General features: G+C 36.1%; 1 protein-coding gene across 1 annotated transcript; it reads right to left on the bottom strand.

Annotated features, from left to right (window-relative positions):
* Positions 1-417: 417 nt before the first annotated feature.
* On the bottom strand, positions 418-20,114 carry alpha-PheRS (phenylalanine--tRNA ligase alpha subunit). The gene is made up of 10 exons (XM_071585418.1): positions 19,883-20,114; positions 16,998-17,138; positions 16,435-16,652; positions 14,955-15,176; positions 14,746-14,861; positions 13,840-14,024; positions 9,195-9,330; positions 8,896-9,118; positions 8,573-8,674; positions 418-1,214 (listed from the first exon to the last, which is right to left on the bottom strand). Exons 1-10 carry the CDS (start codon positions 20,021-20,023, stop codon positions 449-451), a joined length of 2,250 nt encoding a protein of 749 aa, XP_071441519.1. The 5' UTR covers positions 20,024-20,114; the 3' UTR covers positions 418-448.
* Between the last annotated feature and the right edge of the window lie 8 nt (positions 20,115-20,122).

Consider the following 20,122-nt stretch of genomic DNA (forward strand, 5'->3'; position numbering starts at 1 on the left):
ATCTGACAGTGGAAAAATCTCAATCTTCTTGTCAGTCAAAAATCTTTCCTGTAGATGTATTCATATGCTTTGTAAATAGCCTCTGGAATGTAATTTCCATGAAATTTGCATTGTTTTCATTGGGCAATGTGAATTTAAATATCCATCATGGAATAAATGGTTAGAGCTTTTTAAAGTCAGCCTTTCTGAAGAAAGAAATAATCTGTGCAGCCTCTAATCATGACCAAGTCTAACTGTTAATGGAAACAGAGTGAAAATGGCTGCACTTATGTCCAAACATGAGACCACTATGATATAGCCCAAAAATGCTAACATACACAAAGGGAGTAAAAAGCTAAAAGAAAAGAAATTAATTTCAATCCATCCATTACAGGGACATGCGTGATAATGACAAAAAAATACAAGTGTCATGGAAAAATTTATTAAAATCCTGTATGAGTATTTTACATTAAAAATATTGCAGCATTTTCTCATACCACTTTGGGTATTGGTACATAAACTTCTTCTCTAGCTGCATATTTTTCAGGGCAGACCATAAGCACAAATCAACAATAGTTATTCCATTACCCATCATGCATTGAGTTTCCTTGAGCCTATTGCTCAGCAGGACTTCGAAGGAGGCCAAGTTAGATTTTGCACCATGAATGACATCCTTGTGAATTAAATCCAACCAATGGTCAACTTGTATGGTACTCAAAGGGCAAGGATTTCTGAAACACAGACCTATATCACCCTTTAAAAATGAGCACAACAAGCGAGCGATGTTCACTTCACCTATTACAGGCACTGAGCTTGAAGGCGTTATCACCATGATTGGATCCAACCCTACAGGCTTCCATACGAGCCTAATGGAAATGCCAGTGCTTTTGTTTTTATCTTGCACCTCATCAAAAGTGAAAAAATTCTTGAGATCATCAGGAATGTTTTCCATTGAAGAATGGACGTGAACCCCAGTAGAGATAGGGATCTGCTGTCCGAGAAGCTTCACCAGAACGTTCACAGAATAGGGCGGTTGAACAGGATCAGCAAATATACAAATATTCAAGCTCCCATTACCAAGCAGACTGTCAATGTCAGGCTCTAATGAGCAGTCGCACTCTCCCATTGCAACTTTTAGATTCTTCACCTCACATTTCAAGTTTTCTATCTCCTCGAAGATCTCATCCCACTGCTGCAGAACTGACTTCATGAGATCACCCGCAGATGTTTTTGTTCTGTGACAAGGGAAAACATACCATTTCACAATGGACAACTGTACAAAAACTAAAATAGCACACAACATTTGTACACAACATGCACAAAAAGTCAATCGCAATATGACACCTCCCTAATATGATGCTCCAGCATATGACACAGAAAAATTTAGCTACTAGAATATGGCATGCAATGAAATATTTGACATATTTTATAACCTTTCAACATAAACTGTAAGAACCTGAGATTGAGTCTGCACCATCAATGAAATTGCAGGCTAGGTTTGAATTATTTATGGTATTATTTTGTCCTTTAACTAGTTGGCATAGGGAACTTTATGCTCACTAGATGCCCTAATGTGATTGTGGTGGCTGACAGGAAAAGAAGTAGAGTTTGGTAAATTACTGCAATATTCAGTTTTAAACTTCTAATTCTTGACAAATGTGCAAATATGAAAGTGAATAACAGATAAAAATAAATCATGACCATTAGCCCTGGGCAAATTCTTTAGTGACTTAACAAAAAAACCATAACCATAGTAATCAACACAAAGGTCGGTTGGGTAGGTGATGGTAGAGTTCATCTAGTACAAAGCCCAATGGCACATGAAATTCACACATGAGGGTAGGGGGGTCAGTGCCTTTCCCTGTGCCGGTTATGGTTTCCCAGGAAGGTCTGGTACCTGAAATATCACACAGCTTGGGTACAGCTGAGGGTGCCCAAAGAGGCTTGCCCAGGAATCGAACCCACACCCTCCTGTCAGTGGCCCAAAGCTCTACCCCTGGACTACCGCGACTCTGACTCAACAAATACATAAAAAATATGTTGATAAGTGACCTATGGATAAAATTCAACCATTTTTCTAGACAAATTTTTGACCAAATATTTACCCAGTGCACCAGGAAAAGATTTTTGCCCATATCTGTTTGAATAAATAATAAATCATTACTGTAATTACTGTCTTTCCATAACCTGAGAAGAGTATTAACAATTAGTGTCTTACACAGTCACCCAGCCATGTGAGTATTAATAGAAAATGTTTTGTCCAAAAGAAGATATAATTTCCACTTCAGTATTAAACAACTTAATTCATCAGCTAAAAAAAATCAAGTTCATTGTGCTTAAAGGCAAAATTCCTTCAACTGTAGTACATAACTGAATAACAAAAATGTAAAAAAAGTTTTAAAGTATGTACTAAAGAAACAGAAGCACTTAATTCTAACAATGTTCTATGGTATTTGCATAATAACAAAAAGAAGATAATGATGACTAATTTTTTGCATTTTCTATTTCATGTATCATAAAGACCTCTGCACAACAAACAGTGTTTTAATGCATATACTATTGGATTTACAATATTGTTTTGTGGTCTTCTTACCAAGCTAAAAGAAATATCAAGCATATGTTTACATGAAATTGACAGGAGAATGAACCTATCGACTACATTGTAATTCCCAAAGGAGCTTGAGCTCACAAATTTCGAATAAGATTTATTGCTTTAGTTCAGGGCTTTACCTAGGGTCAGAGTCACCCTGGGCAAATATGGATTCAGGCAGCCAACCCTCTCCAAAGCATCCTGTTTCCAATAGGACATGTTATGTTGTAGGAAATATCATTAGTGCCAGGAAAGAGAATACAAAAGTTTTTCCCATATGGATGATACTTCCAAGGCAAATGCCCCATCTGTTTCCATTTCCCAAAGTTTCGACACTGCATAAGTTACAAAATCACCACATGCTTCTGCTTCTACATATGCATGCTAAATTGGAATCCACTTTACTTCAGCAAGAGAGCCTATCTTTTCTTGTATCTAGCAAAAATTCACAGAAAAACAATCTATAAGGTCATATTCCATGCACAAATCAATCCATCCACCTTGTTTATTAACTGTATCAGACCCATTTCATGAATTGCAACAAGAAAAAACTGAACATTCTAATATCAATCAATAAGTCATGCATGGCAAAAAATGATGAGGCTAAATTAAACTTATAGAAATTTATCTTTTATGATTTAAACTGCTGTAAATATGTCAAAAAATTACAAAAAAAAATTGAATTTCTTATAAAAGGGTTTAATTGCAAGATCTGGAAACTATTCTCATCCCAAGATTTCTCAAAGAAAGCAGCATCCACTCAATGTCTTTCCAAAGTAAAGAGATTAAATACATTTTCTAATGTAAATAGTTAAATTACATCAATTATAAAGCAGAAAACACAAGATTATAAGGAGGAAAATAAATTAGTTTCAACAAGCATGTATTTCAATGATAGCAAGAAATTTTCACTAGCCTGTCTCTGCCATGTGCCTCCCCTTGACTGACAAAAATAGACTAGGCATATTTGGCAACCTTGCTACTCCCTAATAAAAAAAAGACAGTCATCAGGGAGTTCTTGTTTTGTCAACACTGGGCAAGAATATGAAAAGGCAAATTTATACACGAGATTTTCCTGCTCACCATAACAACACTAAGTTCACTTTTTTTCTTTTTATGATTTTATTTTTATGTATAACACAAGGATTTTCTAATTCTCAAGGTCTATTATTGTAAAATTGTCCACTTCTAAAATGAGTAAATACTCTCAATCCAGCCCCATGCACCACTCCATACTACCCTACTATCTGTGAATTAGATCCATCATTTTGGCTTAACATTGCACTTGAGAGTAAGCAAGCCACTTATTATAGATTTTAACCATAAATATTTAAGAGGTTTACAAGCATCACAGCCCATGTCTATTTGGTTCAAAAAATGACTAAACACGAAGCAATAATAAATGGTAATGATTTAATACTGTTTAAAAATAACACAATTAGTAAGAATTTTTAAGGCCTTCTGTGTTCCCAATGTTCTGAAAAACTAGATTTGTTATTTCACACAGAATTCTATCTCCAACACCAAGTTTTACTCTTGATGACATTACCTAATGCTATATTCATCTTATGTAGCATATACCTCATGTTGACTTATAGTTAGTATTTATTTTCCCTTTATTTTTGTATCTAACTCTGTGCCCGTTTTTCCATTCATCAGTTAAATACACTGATTGATTATGGCAGGAGGGAATGGAGACTACCTCTCGCCTAATTTTCTCACTTAAGCAGTCCCTCACCATAACACAAGGAATACAACAGCATCTCAAACTCAATGAGCTGATTACTTATTTATTGCAATTTAGTACCCTTTAAAATAACTTAATTAAACAGCAAAATTTAAAAATAAAACTTCCATTCACACTAAGAGACTATGTAATTGGATATAGATGGACATTTTACAATATTCACTAAAATCTAAATAAAAATTTTTAGAAATATGTATTAAGACAAGGAATAAAGCAAAACATCTGTTTATTTGCATTATACATTTATAACCAGCTGAAAAATTCTCTGCTTGACCACTAGCCAATCAAAATATGAGGACTGTCCAGAAAGTAACTTACGCTTACGTGTACCAAGCGAAGTATTTGGGGGGGAGCAGGATGTTTGCTGTATTGACACACATACGCTTGTGTAGTCTTGCGCTGCAGTGTTTGGAAGGCCACGCCGCTAGTTGTTTGTTTACAGTAGCATGTCAAAATGAACAATACAATTGAAAATCCATTCGGTAATAAGGTTTTATTGTCTGTTAACTTCAAACTGCTGACATTCATTGAGAAATTTGTACAGTCTACCAATTAAGTGATGAGTGACATTGCTGTGCATCAGTGGCGTTGTTAGTTTAAGTATGAACAGACTAATGTCGATGATGTTCAAGAACTGGCCATCCAACAGTTCATCTGTCACAAGGCTGGGCTGTCCACTGCAGTCCTCGTTATGAACACTGGTGCTGAATGCACCACTGCCTCACTCTGCCTTCACTCATTATTCCCTCCTCTTACACTTCACAAAGTTGGCTATGAATGTCAATTGGCTTGTGGCTTTTTGCCAGTAAAAAACTAATCACAGATTGCACTTGACAACTTGCATGATTTTCTATTGCAGTGTTTAACAGTTTGCAGTAAGCAAAGTATAAGAACCAGTCAGCACACTACCAGAGGAGGATGTGTACTGAAAGTATGGATGTTGCGACACCAAGATGGTGGCTCTAGCCCTACCCACAGCCACGCTAGGCCAAAATATAAGTTAACTTTCTTGACAGTCCTCATACATTGTCACTAGTGTGGCACCAGGTCAAGTGGAATAACATGCGTCCTTGACAAATCAACACGTTTTGATTGTACTTACTTTATGATACCTTTAGACATGCACCACAGTGGGAAAATAAAAAGTTGTAAAGGAAATACCAATACTTAGGACTCCAGGATTAAGGATCTGGGGGACCAAGATGCTGCGACTTTTGATATTATTGTTAAACGTCGTGAATTTTTCTCTCGGGCAACTTTTACCCTCATGAGGGAGACTTCCATACTGCATAGCTTCCTGTGTACTCCCAACAGCGCATATATAGCCCACTCTTCAATTCTTTGGGGGTCTGAATATACCCTGCGAGAGAACACAGGAAGAGAGGAGATCCACTGATAGGCTCCTCTCTACGGAACCCCGCCACTGGAAGCCATTAGCATGTATCACCCATGATATTTACGAGCAGCCATGAAACTACATGCAACTTTTAGGCATAATCCAATTTATTTGCGATCACACTTAGCCATAATAAACATTCACATGGGATGATGTCAAGACCATAGGAAGCTGAATCCGTTGATACAAACAAAATGATGACACTTTCTAGTCGGCAAGACCCACTACTAACCAGTGAAATGTGTCCAAGTACACATGCTTACCAAAGGCTACACATTTGGAAAAATTGATGCATTCATCTCATGTATAATGTTTTTATTATTTGCCATGCTCATTATAATATTGAAAATATGTCCATCAATGCAGCCATTAAAGAAAATCTTAATCAAGACCAATGCTAAATAACCAGAGCTTACCATTTTTTTCAAAAAGAAACATTACCAGCCCAATGACATGCATATTTAATTTCATCTTATCCATGAAGTGCAAGGGAACACATTTACATATCCCTCTGGTGAACTCACACCTCAAACGGTGGACTGATGAGTGACGCAAGAGGACAAAGACAAAAAAAGGAAGAATGTCGTCCCTTTACCCTCCTAACCTATTCACCCCAACTCATTCTGCCCCATTCATTCTACACCCCTCTCCCACCCTTCATACCAATTCACACACCACTGATATCTCATCACACACCCCATTACCCTTGCCCAACCCAGATCCCCATGAAATCACCCTTTCACTATGACAGACTAGACCTTATTTAACCATCAACCCCAGACAGCTTCATTTTTTCAAACTCTCAATAGAAAAAAAGAGGGGTTGCGCACATCTACCTATGGCCTCCCTTCTGCCCTCCTCCGACAGCACCTGAGGAGCAAGTCATGCTTCCTAACCAAGGAAGCCAAGAAACACATCCTGAGAACTCAATGAAAATATACATCCTAGATCTAAGCTATCACTTGGATGTACATATTAGCTTTCTACCTCCGTTACCCAATCTTCTCTCAGGAACTCACTGCTTGCTTATGTCCTTGTCCGAATGCCTGAATGTTTTCTCACCACTTTTGTGACTTGAATCTACCAAGGTGTTTAACAGTGAGCTTTTGAAAATGCTAACAAACAAGCCGAATAAACTCAGAAACATGCCTTGTTCCCTCAAAGCTAGATGCAAAATTTACTATATTTTACTCTATATAAATGGTAGTCATGCACGTGACCAGGATTGAAATGACAAAAATATCCTTACTTTGAGTCACTGATGCAATTATCTGCATCAATCTCTTAACTTTTCATTTCTAAATGGAACAAAGTTTTCTATCACAAGTTAATTAATAGATGCTAAGATACTAGTGATGATTTTCCTATACATGGGCAATTTAGAAATTACATAATCTGCCCTCTATGCGACTCTTTTTATTGCTTTTCTCTGTCTTCAATTTATTTACTCCAACACATTTGGTGGGGCATTGCTGTACGAGTTCCTCCACATAAATACTAAGAACATGTGTAAATGTGACTCATGAGGGTCGCCATTGTAAACAAACTTGAGAGTAGTGTGTGTGCTTCTCTTTATTATTAACATTTTTTCCACCACTTTTTACTTAGGTAAGGTTATTAATGCATCATGGGCATATGAGATTCTCCTTGCAAACCTTGAATGTGTGTGCAACTCACCAGACTCACTGGTGTTCTACAAACCCAAGTGGGATATTGATTGCAATTACTGTTTATGATTGTGCTACACACCCCCCTTTTTCCCATTCTGCTCTGTTCCTCCTCTCTCCCAAAAAGAATGTAGCCCAGGGCAATCATCGATTTCATAACTGTTAAAACCATCTACACCTTTCACTCTTGAATAATGCGGCAGGATCTAATTTGAGGAAATTCATTTAAAATATCTTCCATATGATTTTTCCACAGCACTTCGTTTACAATGCATAACATGCTTTAAATTTATTAGATCATCTTCAGTTTGCATGTTGTCACGTCTACACGTACCTGAAGATATCATACTAACATTAAACTTCATCGTGCATTGTAATGCAAGTATAACAGTTAAGTGAAAAACCTAAGTTATTTATTTATTATTCCAGATCTCCTATACCATACTATGCTAATGATGATATGAAATAATTTTCTTAGGTAATCAAATGCTATCTACCAAAAATGCTCATGGAAATGCGTTTACTTACATCAAAACTTATCATTTCCATCAGTATGTAAACATCTTATGAGTTTTCCTTCAGTTAAATGTTTGAAAATGAGGAATCAATCTTATAAAGGAGCACGTGCTCTAGAATACAGCTAAACATAGAGATGCACTAGCAAGTACTGCATAAGTTCATTCCTGATGCCTGCAAGTGGTGATATTGTGAAAGTAATAAGGGCATGCAGTTACCAAGAAAGTAATACTTAAGTACGACATAATTATGCACACAACACAAAAGGATTAATAATGGAGAGGGAATTATAACCTTGTGTACGATCAATAAATGAGTAATTAAATTATGTATGCATCGTGTCTTTTATTGTAGTTTTGCCAAATATTAAAAAAAAGAGCAATTGTGTTGATTCCCTTTATAAATATAACCTAGCTGGAATAGCAGCTAGTATATGCTTTCCAACCAACTCTAAAATAAACATAGAAATATATTTCTGGTAACCTTAATCAAGATGCTTCAGGTTTATTTGCCATCAAGGAAGTATGCAAAGCAGATAGAATTTGCATTTTTCATAAACAAAATTAGAAAAAATATATGAAAACAAATAAACAGATAGAAAATGTATTTCTTTTTGATACAAGAAAAAATTTAAAATTCATACAGATTTCAATCAAAATTTTATTAAAAGTTATTACTTATCAAGACGGCAGAGAGGATTATCTTGCACCATTTGAAGGTTCACTCTTGGTCCAACCAGATCTCGGATGTTATCGATTCCATATTTAATCATTGTTGGCCTGGGGATATTAAATTCATCATTCAGTACACCATACAATTTCATACTATAAAATTGAAAATATAACAAGGTAAAATTTAATATTTTGAAAATATAACAAGGTAAAATTTAATTATTTAAAAATATACATACAACCAGCGACGAAAACTGCATTGATGGTACCACTTATACCTACTGAGCTAACGAATAATCCTTAATATACACACTTAGGGTCAAACAAACCTCTCTAGCGAAAGTCCCCATGCAATAACAGTGACATTTTCAGGCAACCCCATTGGTAAAAGCATCTCCGGACGAAATACTCCAGAATTTCCCACTTCAATCCATTTCTTCAAACCAGTGTGAAAACAATAAACTTCCATACTGGGCTCTGTATATGGATTGTAAGTAGGCTTAAACTTTAACTGTTCAATACCAAGTTTGCGGAAAAATTCCTGCATAAAGCCTAAAAAGAAAGGTAAAAAATTAATTTTTCAAGACACTTTCAAGAATGACAAGCTTTCACCTTTGTGTGTCCTTACCAATAAGATGACCTAGAGTTAAATTGAAATCTGCAACCACTCCTTCCACTTGGTGGAATTCAGCTAGATGGGTAGCATCCAATGTTTCATTTCTGAACACTCTGTCTATGCTAAAATATTTTGTAGGCTTGAAACCCTGAAAGAAATAAGGACATAGTTTCAAAATTTGCACACAATGTTCTCCTCAATGTTCACTATCAAGGTTGGTACAGTAAAAAACTCCTTTAAAAACATCAGGCGATGGCCTAGGAGAATTGATACTTTCAGTACTTCCTTCTCTGTTTTTGATAGTGTGTCAATACCATCTTGTTGATTGAAAGGTAAAACTGGAGTTTACTTAAATAAGCATAACTGATGACCAAATACCACAGCTATGGATGTATGAATGAAGGGTTAAATGGATGCTCTGGGAATTGATTAATGTGAAAGAAGGGTGCTTCCTTGAATTAACCATGTTAATGAATGGATGAATGTGAAATTTACAGTAATGTCTGGGAGAAAAGCAAATAGTTAGAAAGGAAGAGGGAGAGTGAAGAAGTCATGGATGAATTTGGTCGAAGAGGAATATTTGAAGTCTACAGAAGAGAGGACGAGTGTCAATGCATGGGTCAGCACTCTGTAAAAAAAATTGAATAATAGGCCCATGGATGACAGTAATGCTTTGAATTATACATTACGTGTGTAGCAAATACTTAAGTCTTTGCATTTGTGCATTATTTTTAATGAAATACTACCTTGAACAAAAAGTTCCCGGAATAACCACCGTGTGGCGCTCCCATCGTTCCGATTTGAGTTCTGTTTTTTTTGTTAAATTGGTACATCTGTTGTTGATATTCCCTTTAAATCTTAGTGTCATAACTTGACATTTGCAAAAGTTACGGTCGGTTTTCGGTATGTCCATCAGTGCTTCCTGCGATTTTTCCATTACTTCCTCTCGGCTGCTAAAACGCGTTCCCCGTAATGGTTTTTTAACTCGATTGAACAGAAAGAAGTCACAGGGAGCCAAATCAGGTGAATTCGGTGGCTGTTGGATGGTATTTGTTGCATTTTTCGTCAAAAAATTACGAATAATGATAGCACTGTGCGACGGTGCGTTATCATGGTGCAAAATCCACGAGTTTTCTGCCCACATTTCTGGTCTCTTTCGGCGAATTGCTTCACGCAAACGTCTCATAACGCCCAAATAATACTCTTTGTTTACTGTCTGGCCTTCTGGCAAAAATTCATGATGCACTACACCGTTGTAATCCATGAAAACCGTCAGCATTGCCTTCTTTTTTGACTGAAAACGACGTGGTTTTTTTGGTCTCGGCTCATTTGGTGAACGCCATTCACTTGCCTGATGTCTGGATTGCGTGTCGTACTCATAAACCCACGTCTCGTCTCCAGTAATGATCCTTTTGATGAATGTGGGATCGGATTCAGCCTCGCAAATCATGTCTTTTGCGACGTCAACACGGTCTCTTTTTTGCATGAAATTGAGGTCTTTTTGCTGCTACACGACGGAAACCCAAATCATTAACCACAATGTCTTGGGCGGATCCATAGGCAATGTTCAAGTCCTCCGCTATTTCTCTGATGGATAATTTGCGGTTATTGACCAACATTTCTTTTACTTTATCAATTTTTTCACCGACTTTCGATGTCGATGGTCTGCCACTGCGTTCATCATCTTCGATTGACTCACGACCACTTCTGAACCGCTCGTGCCACTGGTAAACGACCGTTTTTTTTAGAGAATCGTTGCCGAAACACTTTTCCAACATGCCACTGCGTTCATCATCTTCGATTGACTCACGACCACTTCTGAACCGCTCGTGCCACTGGTAAACGACCGTTTTTTTTAGAGAATCGTTGCCGAAACACTTTTCCAACATTTCCAACGTCCGTGCGCCATTAAATCCGTTTTTTACGCAAAATTTAATACAAGTTCGTTGTTGCAAATTTAAATCCATTTCTGCAATTGTAAAAAATCGCCAACACACACAGAGATAGATGTACTCTTGGCTACGTAACTTTTGCAAATGTCAAGTTATGACACTAAGATTTAAAGGGAATATCAACAACAGATGTACCAATTTAACAAAAAAAACAGAACTCAAATCGGAACGATGGGAGCGCCACACGGTGGTTATTCCGGGAACTTTTTGTTCAAGGTAGTAAATGCCAGGGTAAGAAAATGGGCATGCTATTATGATTATTTCTTTTCCACAGGCACCTGAAAATGCCAGAATACAGTGAAAAGCAGGATTATTTTTTTAAATTATGAGTAAAAAATTATCATACAAATAAAAATTTTTAAACTTCCACAAAGTTTGGCCAAAACCAGATGATTACATGTTATACTACTTACAGTCTATGCATTTGGGAATAACAGCCTAAAATAAACCTTATGCTCTATAAACCTTTTCACCTGCAAAAATATTAGAGCCCTTTCCTAACAGAGTGTATACTTTTAAGAATAGATGTAAGGTATTTATGTAATAATTTGATTGATGTGTGGTGTATTGTATTATATGTAATAGCTTAATTTTTTTAAATTTATCTTTTTTTCTTGCTGATTAATGGTTGTAAATGGGATGGGGCTTCGCTTGTTTTGTTAAAGAGATTTGTGTTTTGAAGTCCAATTTTATCAATTATCTTTTGCGATTATTTGAGACTTGTGTGCCACCTGACAAGGTCTATCAGCACATGTGTATTTTTAATAATAATAATAATCAGTACCTTGTCCATTTAGGACTACTAAGTGTGAAGGATTTATAGAAATAGATATTAAGTACGAGGGTCATCCGGAAAGTAGTACCCGTTCGTGCCGCATGAAGTGCTGACGACGCGAGTAGCCGCTGGACGAGGTCAGATAGCTTCAGTGGCTTGTCTGCCTTCTCTGAGCCAAGTTGCGTGACGCTAGCATTGCCTGTGTTGTTTCTGTGATTGTTTACAATGTTTAAAAAAATTGAGAACGCCGCCAGTTGTGAAGTGAGGGCAGTGATTAAATTCCTCAATGCAAGAAACGTTCGCCCATGTGATATTCATCGCCAATTAAAGGAGGTGTATGGAGACAATGTAATGGACGAGTCGTCTGTTCGGCGGTGGTGTCGCAACTTCAACATGGGGAGGGGGAACACACACGACGATGAGCGTTCGGGGAGACCGTCTGTCATTACAGACCAACTGGTGAGCTCAGTTGACGAATTCGTGAGGAACGATCGGCGCGTCACAATTGATGACATCTGTGAGCATTTTCCCAATGTTTCTCGAACAATTGTTCATGAAATTGTTAAACACCATCTGCATTATGCAAAAATTTGTGCAAGATGGGTCCCTCGCGTATCTCAATGAGCTGGCGGCGAAGGACTATGCAGCAGGAATACAGAAACTTGTCACACGTTATGACAAATGCCTTAATTTGCTTGGAGATTATGTTGAGAAGTAGTTTAAAGTATCCTCTTTCAAATAAAATTTTTTATGTTTGTTAATATTTACTTTTGTGTCTTTATTTCACGAACGGGTACTACTTTCCGGATGACCCTCTTATTTTAATACAAACCATTATTATAATTCCTTACAATTTAAAGCTTATTAAGAAACTGATATATGAAACATTGTAACTTGTGGGTCTGCAACAAGTAAAATCACAAAAAAGGAAAAATTCCAAGGTTTGAGGAGGTCACACAACATTTGAATATTGGACATGATTCCAAAATAGGTATGATGAGATTCTTATGTTTGACAGCATATTAAACACAATTCTGGTAAAATGTATTTATAAGAAAAAACAATCCTTGCTTCCATTAATCTAAATTCTGGTCCCTGCAGAATTGCGCAAAGGTTACTAAGTTCTGTAAACATTTTAAATTAGCAACAGTATAATAACCTATCTTAAACTTTTTAACTCATTTAAAAATATCATTTTAACTTCTGACGCAACAACTTAATGCCACACACTAATTATCAATAATATATGCCTTGCACAAAGCAAAAACAAATACATATGGTGGTAAAAGAGTTTGGTAATAAAGTAGGAAACATGCAATTTCCAGCAAACTGTGCGGAACCAACTGCATATATATACGTTTGTATAGATAAAATGTGAGGAGATTCAGAATAAAGATAATCACTTGCCCTGAATAGGATTCAAACGAAAATTTCTGAATTATTTAAAAATAATAATATTAATTATCAATTACTTAATTTGGCAGTTACATCAGCAACCTATTAAGTTAAAGGATAATAAAGAAAATCTTATGTGAACATGTTTCAAAATTAAAACAGAAAAGATGCAAACAAAAATACTCCCCCTGGGTAAACTAACTTTACCACTGCATTGCAGGCATGCAATGTTACAGCTACACTGTATAATGATGACCTCAATCACCAAAAGAAATGCAATCAGTCAGATGAACTTTAATGGCTCTATTACATGCACATAAAAATAAAGCTGTTGTAAACAATGCTATGCAAAACAAATAGATTTAAAGAGAGAGAACAGTTTTTTGAGAATCAAAGTTTGCTCTGCTGTTACGCCTTCAGTGGGTAATGCAATACTTTTATCTGAATTAATAAAGAGTGTGCACTAATAAAAAGGTGTATATTACAGAAAAATCCATTTAATTATAGTTTGCTCTCACACGCAGGCCACACTTACTTTCTGTGCTAGTTGGTAAAGCATTCTAGCACTGACTGCTGTTGTATGAGTCCTCAGTAAATTTTTCTTTGCCTCATCAATTTTCCATTCATAACCATAACCTTGGGAGCCAAATCCTCCTTTGCTATGAACATTTTGGACTCGATTCAGATAATCTACTTCAAATTTCGTTGATATCCGTGGATCTGTTAGGTACAAGAGAGAATTACTGGTAAAAGGCATGTTTGGAAAGCAGGAATCAAATATTAAATATAACAGGTACTCTCTACTTTTTTTGACCCCCTAATCACACTTACGTGCTAATACAACACATAGCTACATTTGTTTGTAACTTAGATCAAATTCTGGTACATGTATTTGTGAATAATTCCTTTTGCGGAATTATTTACAATATACAATTTTACTTGAAATTAAGCTAAATCTTAACTACAAAAGCAATGTGTGACAACAGAACATGAATTGAAATACAAAACAAGGCAATAAAAATTAAAAATGGAATGCCAATTTCTTACAAAAGTTATACACCATAATTACATTATATAAACAAAGGATTTATAACCTAATTTACATTAATCATCAACTGACATCACCCATGATAGCCAATTTCCCATGACTCCATCCCTTATAATAAATATTCCAAAGAAATGAACAAGTAGATGAAGGATAAAAAAAGTATGTGCTACACAAAGAAAAGAATTGGGACTGTCACATATATTTTTTTCCATGGCTGTGTTTCATTGATCAATAGAAATACTAGGTGGCACATTAATGGACCCACCCAACGATTGATTTTTTGTGATGATGCTGCAGTATTGAAACTACTGTAGTAATAATTTCTAAAGAGAAAATATATAACATTAGGCACATGCCATCACTCCCTGTCAGAGAATAATCACTTTAAAATACCTGAGAGGAAAAATGTGTCATGAGCATCCCTTGCTGGATGCTGCTGAGGCTGGAAAAGGGCATCAAAATTCCAGAATGAATTTTCAACATACTTATCAGTCGGCATTTCTGTAAAACTGATGTTAAAACACCTCATGTTAAAGTAGATCAGGTGAATATCAACAAAAAAAAACAGCTGGCAAATGGATAACTTCATGCAAAACGCTCACCCCATTTCTAAGAAAATCTGACGGAATTGTGAACGAACTTTCAGCAATGGATGAAGGTGACCACCTGCAGGTGGAACACCAAAGGCATCAAAATTATACTCTTTGAAGCTTTTCCCTGCCCATGATCCACTTGCAATCATATCTGTATTGAGATCAGTCTCAGACTTCACAACCGATAAACTGAACTCAGGTCCCTTCTTCAGAAGGTAACATTTCACGATGCTGAAAGACAAATTATCATAAATAATTACTACCGCAAAAGATTAATGATCGCATACAAGAACATTTTGGTAACATAGCATCATGGGTGTGCATTTCTGCAAAATTATTTTAATACTTACTTGTAAGGAAAACACAACCATTTCAGGGCATTTAAAAAATTCATTATCATAAACTTATCAGCCTCTTCCACAAACATGATGTATTTAATATGTACCTATACATATGGAGTAACGTAAGCATTGGCTTCACCATGCAAGCACAGTAAGTTGCGAAATATATAGTATTATGCACATCATTGTAATGCATGATAAATGCCTTGTGGTTTCTTGCATGCACTGAGTGGACCAAAGTTTGTGGACTAATGGTGACAGTCTTTGGTTGGCCATGGTTATTATGTGTATTCTTTTTGATATTAAAAGAAGATACCAATATTTGAGTTTCTGGCTTGTTTATTACTTCAATTTCAAAGTCAACCGGTCCTTAAGATGAGAAAAATTGTGAAACACTGGCGAGGAAATGTAAGAGTAACACTGGAGGATCATGTAAGTTTCAGGAGCTAGTTTTGTCAAAGGTGACGATCACTGAGAACACATGCGCACAAATACCAAAGGCTAAGTTGCCCAGGATTCAGATGCTCTGAGCATGCATTATGACCAATGGTGTATTAGTGTAAATTGCATAACTGTTCACTAAGTGCAATGTCAACACAGGTTACTTCTAAAAATCACTTGCTGAACAGTAATTTATGAGATTTAAGTTTTTTTAGAGGAAGTTTTAAGATTTTTTAAAAAAGTTACAACTCTCATATGTCCTTGAATTTCTGTCATTTGTAAAATTAAAAATATTTTCAAACATTATACCCACTCAGTTTTGCTTGAAAATCTATACATTGTAACAATAAAAAAAACGAATGACAAAAAAATAAAATATATCTAATCATTCTCAAGTAGTGTGTCATTCTACTTATTTGTAAAAAAATATGTATTGGGGGTGTGCCTAGACAGAGTAGTATTCAAGTCCACTTTGGGACCTTCCCTGCCATCTCAAAAAAAATTGATTGAAATCTAACACGTTCCGGTAAACTGGAATTTCATTTATTTTTGCATTTCATCTATCATTAGGATTAAAGCAGGATATTCATTATGAGCAGACAGAATTAGGGAGAGTATGAAGACAGTGGTAATCCAAATGCTTTCTTTACACTTAAAAATAATATAGAGAATTGTATGAATGCAACACTGAGAAACACAAACTTTACCTTTCTTCCAACAATTTTCTCTTTTTGTAGTCTTGCTTGAGGGCATCAGATACCTTGTTGGTCTCATTCATCAATATTAAGCACAAATTCTCCTTAACTGTATCCACAATGGAAGGAACTTTCTTCTTAACAACCGGAGACCCAGAGCTCTTGTCTATACATATCCACCCACTGGACATAGCTTTACTAAACCCAACCTTTGCAAAGGGCACTTCTTTCTGAAAAATTAAGTCACAATAGAAACTATAAATGACAATTATAATGGAGAACAAAATATTCATCCTTTGGATTAAAGCATTAAATGGATGTTTTAACAAAGGGGCAGGAATAACATGCATAGTATCTATTTATGCCTCTAACAAGTATTTCATAGGCAATTGGGACAATTTAAGCCAGAATATTACATACTTATTTTAAAACTTCTATACAATTTGTAATCGAAGCTTTGATTCCAACAATTTAACGAACTACTTAGCATTTTGTCTCCTTTATGAGTAATTTTAATGCTATTCTCTGGGATCCATTAAACAATTCACCATCAGAATCAACAATAGAAGACTTACCATAATTTCTGCTTGAGAAATCCCCTTCTCATTTGGGATGGCATAATAGACCCGAGCTTCATGGCTTCCCTTCTCAGAAACTATTTTCCCTTCTTCCGTCAACTTCCACTCTTTTACAGTCTCCTGACTTACATCAATTACCTTTTAAATTAGAGAAAAGCAATTAGCAGCTAGCTATTTTGTGATGCTATTCTTAATTATTATATCCAACTGTCAAAGGTTCAAAAATATGAGTCGTAAGTCAAGAGGAAAAGCTGAGGCAACGACAATTCAAACATGGTCACAAACCGGTGACCAAGAATAATCATCCATCTTTTTTATAGCAGTTTCAGTCCTATCTTTAGGGGTTCTCACCATCTAAAGGGAACTCATTATTCTATTCACGAGTACTTTGTGCCATTTACAAAACACTTGTCTGCTTGGTCAACCATCAAAGGATATAGTTTTCAGGGTCAAAAAGTGACAAAACATTTTTGAATGTAGTTGGTTTAGTATGTGTAATTTTTCCTACCATTCAATGTAGGCCAACCTAAGTCAAATGTCATTTCTTGGAAAAAATAAATTTTTTCACTGAAAAAAATGCATTTATGGCGCAGCTCATGTTACGCAACTAGTTTGGCAGGTAGCGAGCATTACACTGGCTGCAAAACATTAAGGCTGAAACATACACAGTATTATAGCGTCCAAATATTGAACATACAGGAACAGACTTTAACATTATTAGCAATAATGCCCCAATAAGGATACATATATACATAAATTTGAACATACGATTTCAATTAATCCTCACTATTGGCATTTATTGTCCCACTAAAATTAGAAACAATAAAATCAATGAAGGAAAACAAACAGGATGATGACTCAATTTAAGTAGTCCCATCCACAACTTTTACCCAAATTTCCTGACAAAAATGCCACATTTTCCCCATTTTTCTTGCTAGTGTTTGAGTTTGAATCAGATATTTTTTATGGAGCCCCTCATCACTTCACAACTGATATCACCAAAATTGGCCCTATTGTATAATTTTGATTTAAGCCAGGGCTTGTATATGCACACTACAGTCAAGGACATTCTCAGAACTTAAAATGATGCCATTTTGAACAGGTAACCTGATTACACCATACCATACTCGTGCTATATATATCAATTTCCAAAATATTCAGCTCTTCCTCCATCTGTTTGGGCCGGGCGAGTTAGAGGAACTGAGCAATTTCTCACCGATTGAGTGGCCACCCTGATATAAGATGTGCAAAATATCTTGAAGAATGCTAAAAGGAAATATGAAAGTAATGATACAGTTTTGACAGTGGGGTGGGTTTCCTGTGACTGATACTGAAAGGAAATCTTGCTGTAACTCAAGAAGCAGAACTTGGCTTGGCCGACTTCATCAGAAGTATGGGAGAAGAAAAGGAAAATGGAACAAGAAAGTCAGCTAACTTCGCATGGTAATTTAATTATTTGATTGACAATAGTGGATAAGCATGTAATTTTTTGGTGCAATTGAAAGCGTTTGATAGCATCCATTTCCATTCAAATGTAATTCTGGTTTTGTTGTGATTTCATTTCATATAGTTTCCTTGCAGTGTAATCAAAAGGTAGTGTATTGATTGCAAAATATTTTGCAGATAGCTAGAGTCATACATGCGTACGTACATTCCTGATGGATGGCATAACTCTGGGAAATATATTTCAAGTTTGTATACACTACATACAAATATGGTCAGGATTAAAGCTACAATTCTGCGATTTGAGTCAATTGATAGAGAAATGGGTCAGTATTAAGAACAGGGGGTCATCCACACCTCAGTTGAACCTTATTATTTCATTATTAGTAAACAAAGTAAATAGTGACTATGCGTTGAGGCAATTGCTGATTAGAGGAGTGATGGCAAATAGCGCAGCAATACGTCATTCTTGTCAAGGGGTCACCTTACCTAGAAGCGGTCAAAATTCATAATATTATTGGGCATCCTCCTGGAGTATTTATTAGTTGTACACACGAACTAAAGCTTATGTTCTCACGAGGCCAAGCCTGCTGTAAACTCATAGTTTTCATTCAGTTCTCCTCTGCAGGCATTAATAATTTCTTTCTTCCTCTGGATACAAATAATTACGTCCACATGCATTGCAGAACAAGTTGGCCAATACCCCTGCTCTCCTTCGAAGTTCCTGCCCCACTGATTTTCCAAAGGCCAACAGTATCATTACGTTCTTCCGAGTCACTTCACATTCTATACTAATCAGCTTGATCCAGACATTGGTATAATGTCAATAGGTTTCTGGAGAACGCTGAGCCATTTGAGCTGAGACAATGCCTTTTCATAGTATACTTCATCAATGTTATATTAAAAAGGTTGAACTGAATGGGCCTTCCAGGAAAGCAGTGTAATACAAATAAACTCAATAATGTAATATTTCAGGCGGTCTTTGATACGTAATAATAAAGTTGTCCACAAATATGTCCAGCGGAAATCTTATCAATGAATCCACGGAAAATGACTGCTGTAAAAACTTACTCCCCAAAGATTTCATTCCAATTGCAACAGAATCAAATATAATCACAGAAACCCCTTCATATAGCGAGTGCTAATACGTGATATTTAACGTATACAATGCCTAGGACCAGGCGCACGAGGCTCCATATATGGTATGGGGCAGGAGCACGAAAAACTAATTTTCGCCGTAAAAAATTAATGAGCAAAGAACCAAAGATATCTATGTATGGCTAACGTAGATAAGCCAACCACAATGTCTACCTGCACATGGGTAAACTTTGCAACGACTGTTCTCCGGTAACTCCATAATAATTTGCGTGCCGTACGAAAGGATGATCCTTTTTGATATTTCATCAATCTTACTCAAAAATTAAAATAAAATTACTCACATTTCCTAGAGATTGCAAACTTTTCACGACGCCGACAATCTTCTGATGATCTTCTTTCAACAGAGCAGACAGCTGGATGGAGTCCGTCGGACCATGTTCATTAATAATTGAAAGAACTTTTTGCGAAATTTCGCAAGCCATCGCTAACGCATTGGTATAAATTTTAATCGATTATTTGATTTGATTACTACTTTCAGGACATACCACGTCCTCCTCAGCAGTACCAACTTACTCCATCCT

This window comes from Hetaerina americana, unplaced genomic scaffold (genome assembly GCF_022747635.1).
Source record: "Hetaerina americana unplaced genomic scaffold, ioHetAmer1.1.p SCAF_2, whole genome shotgun sequence".
Classification (NCBI taxonomy): Eukaryota; Metazoa; Arthropoda; class Insecta; order Odonata; family Calopterygidae; genus Hetaerina; species Hetaerina americana.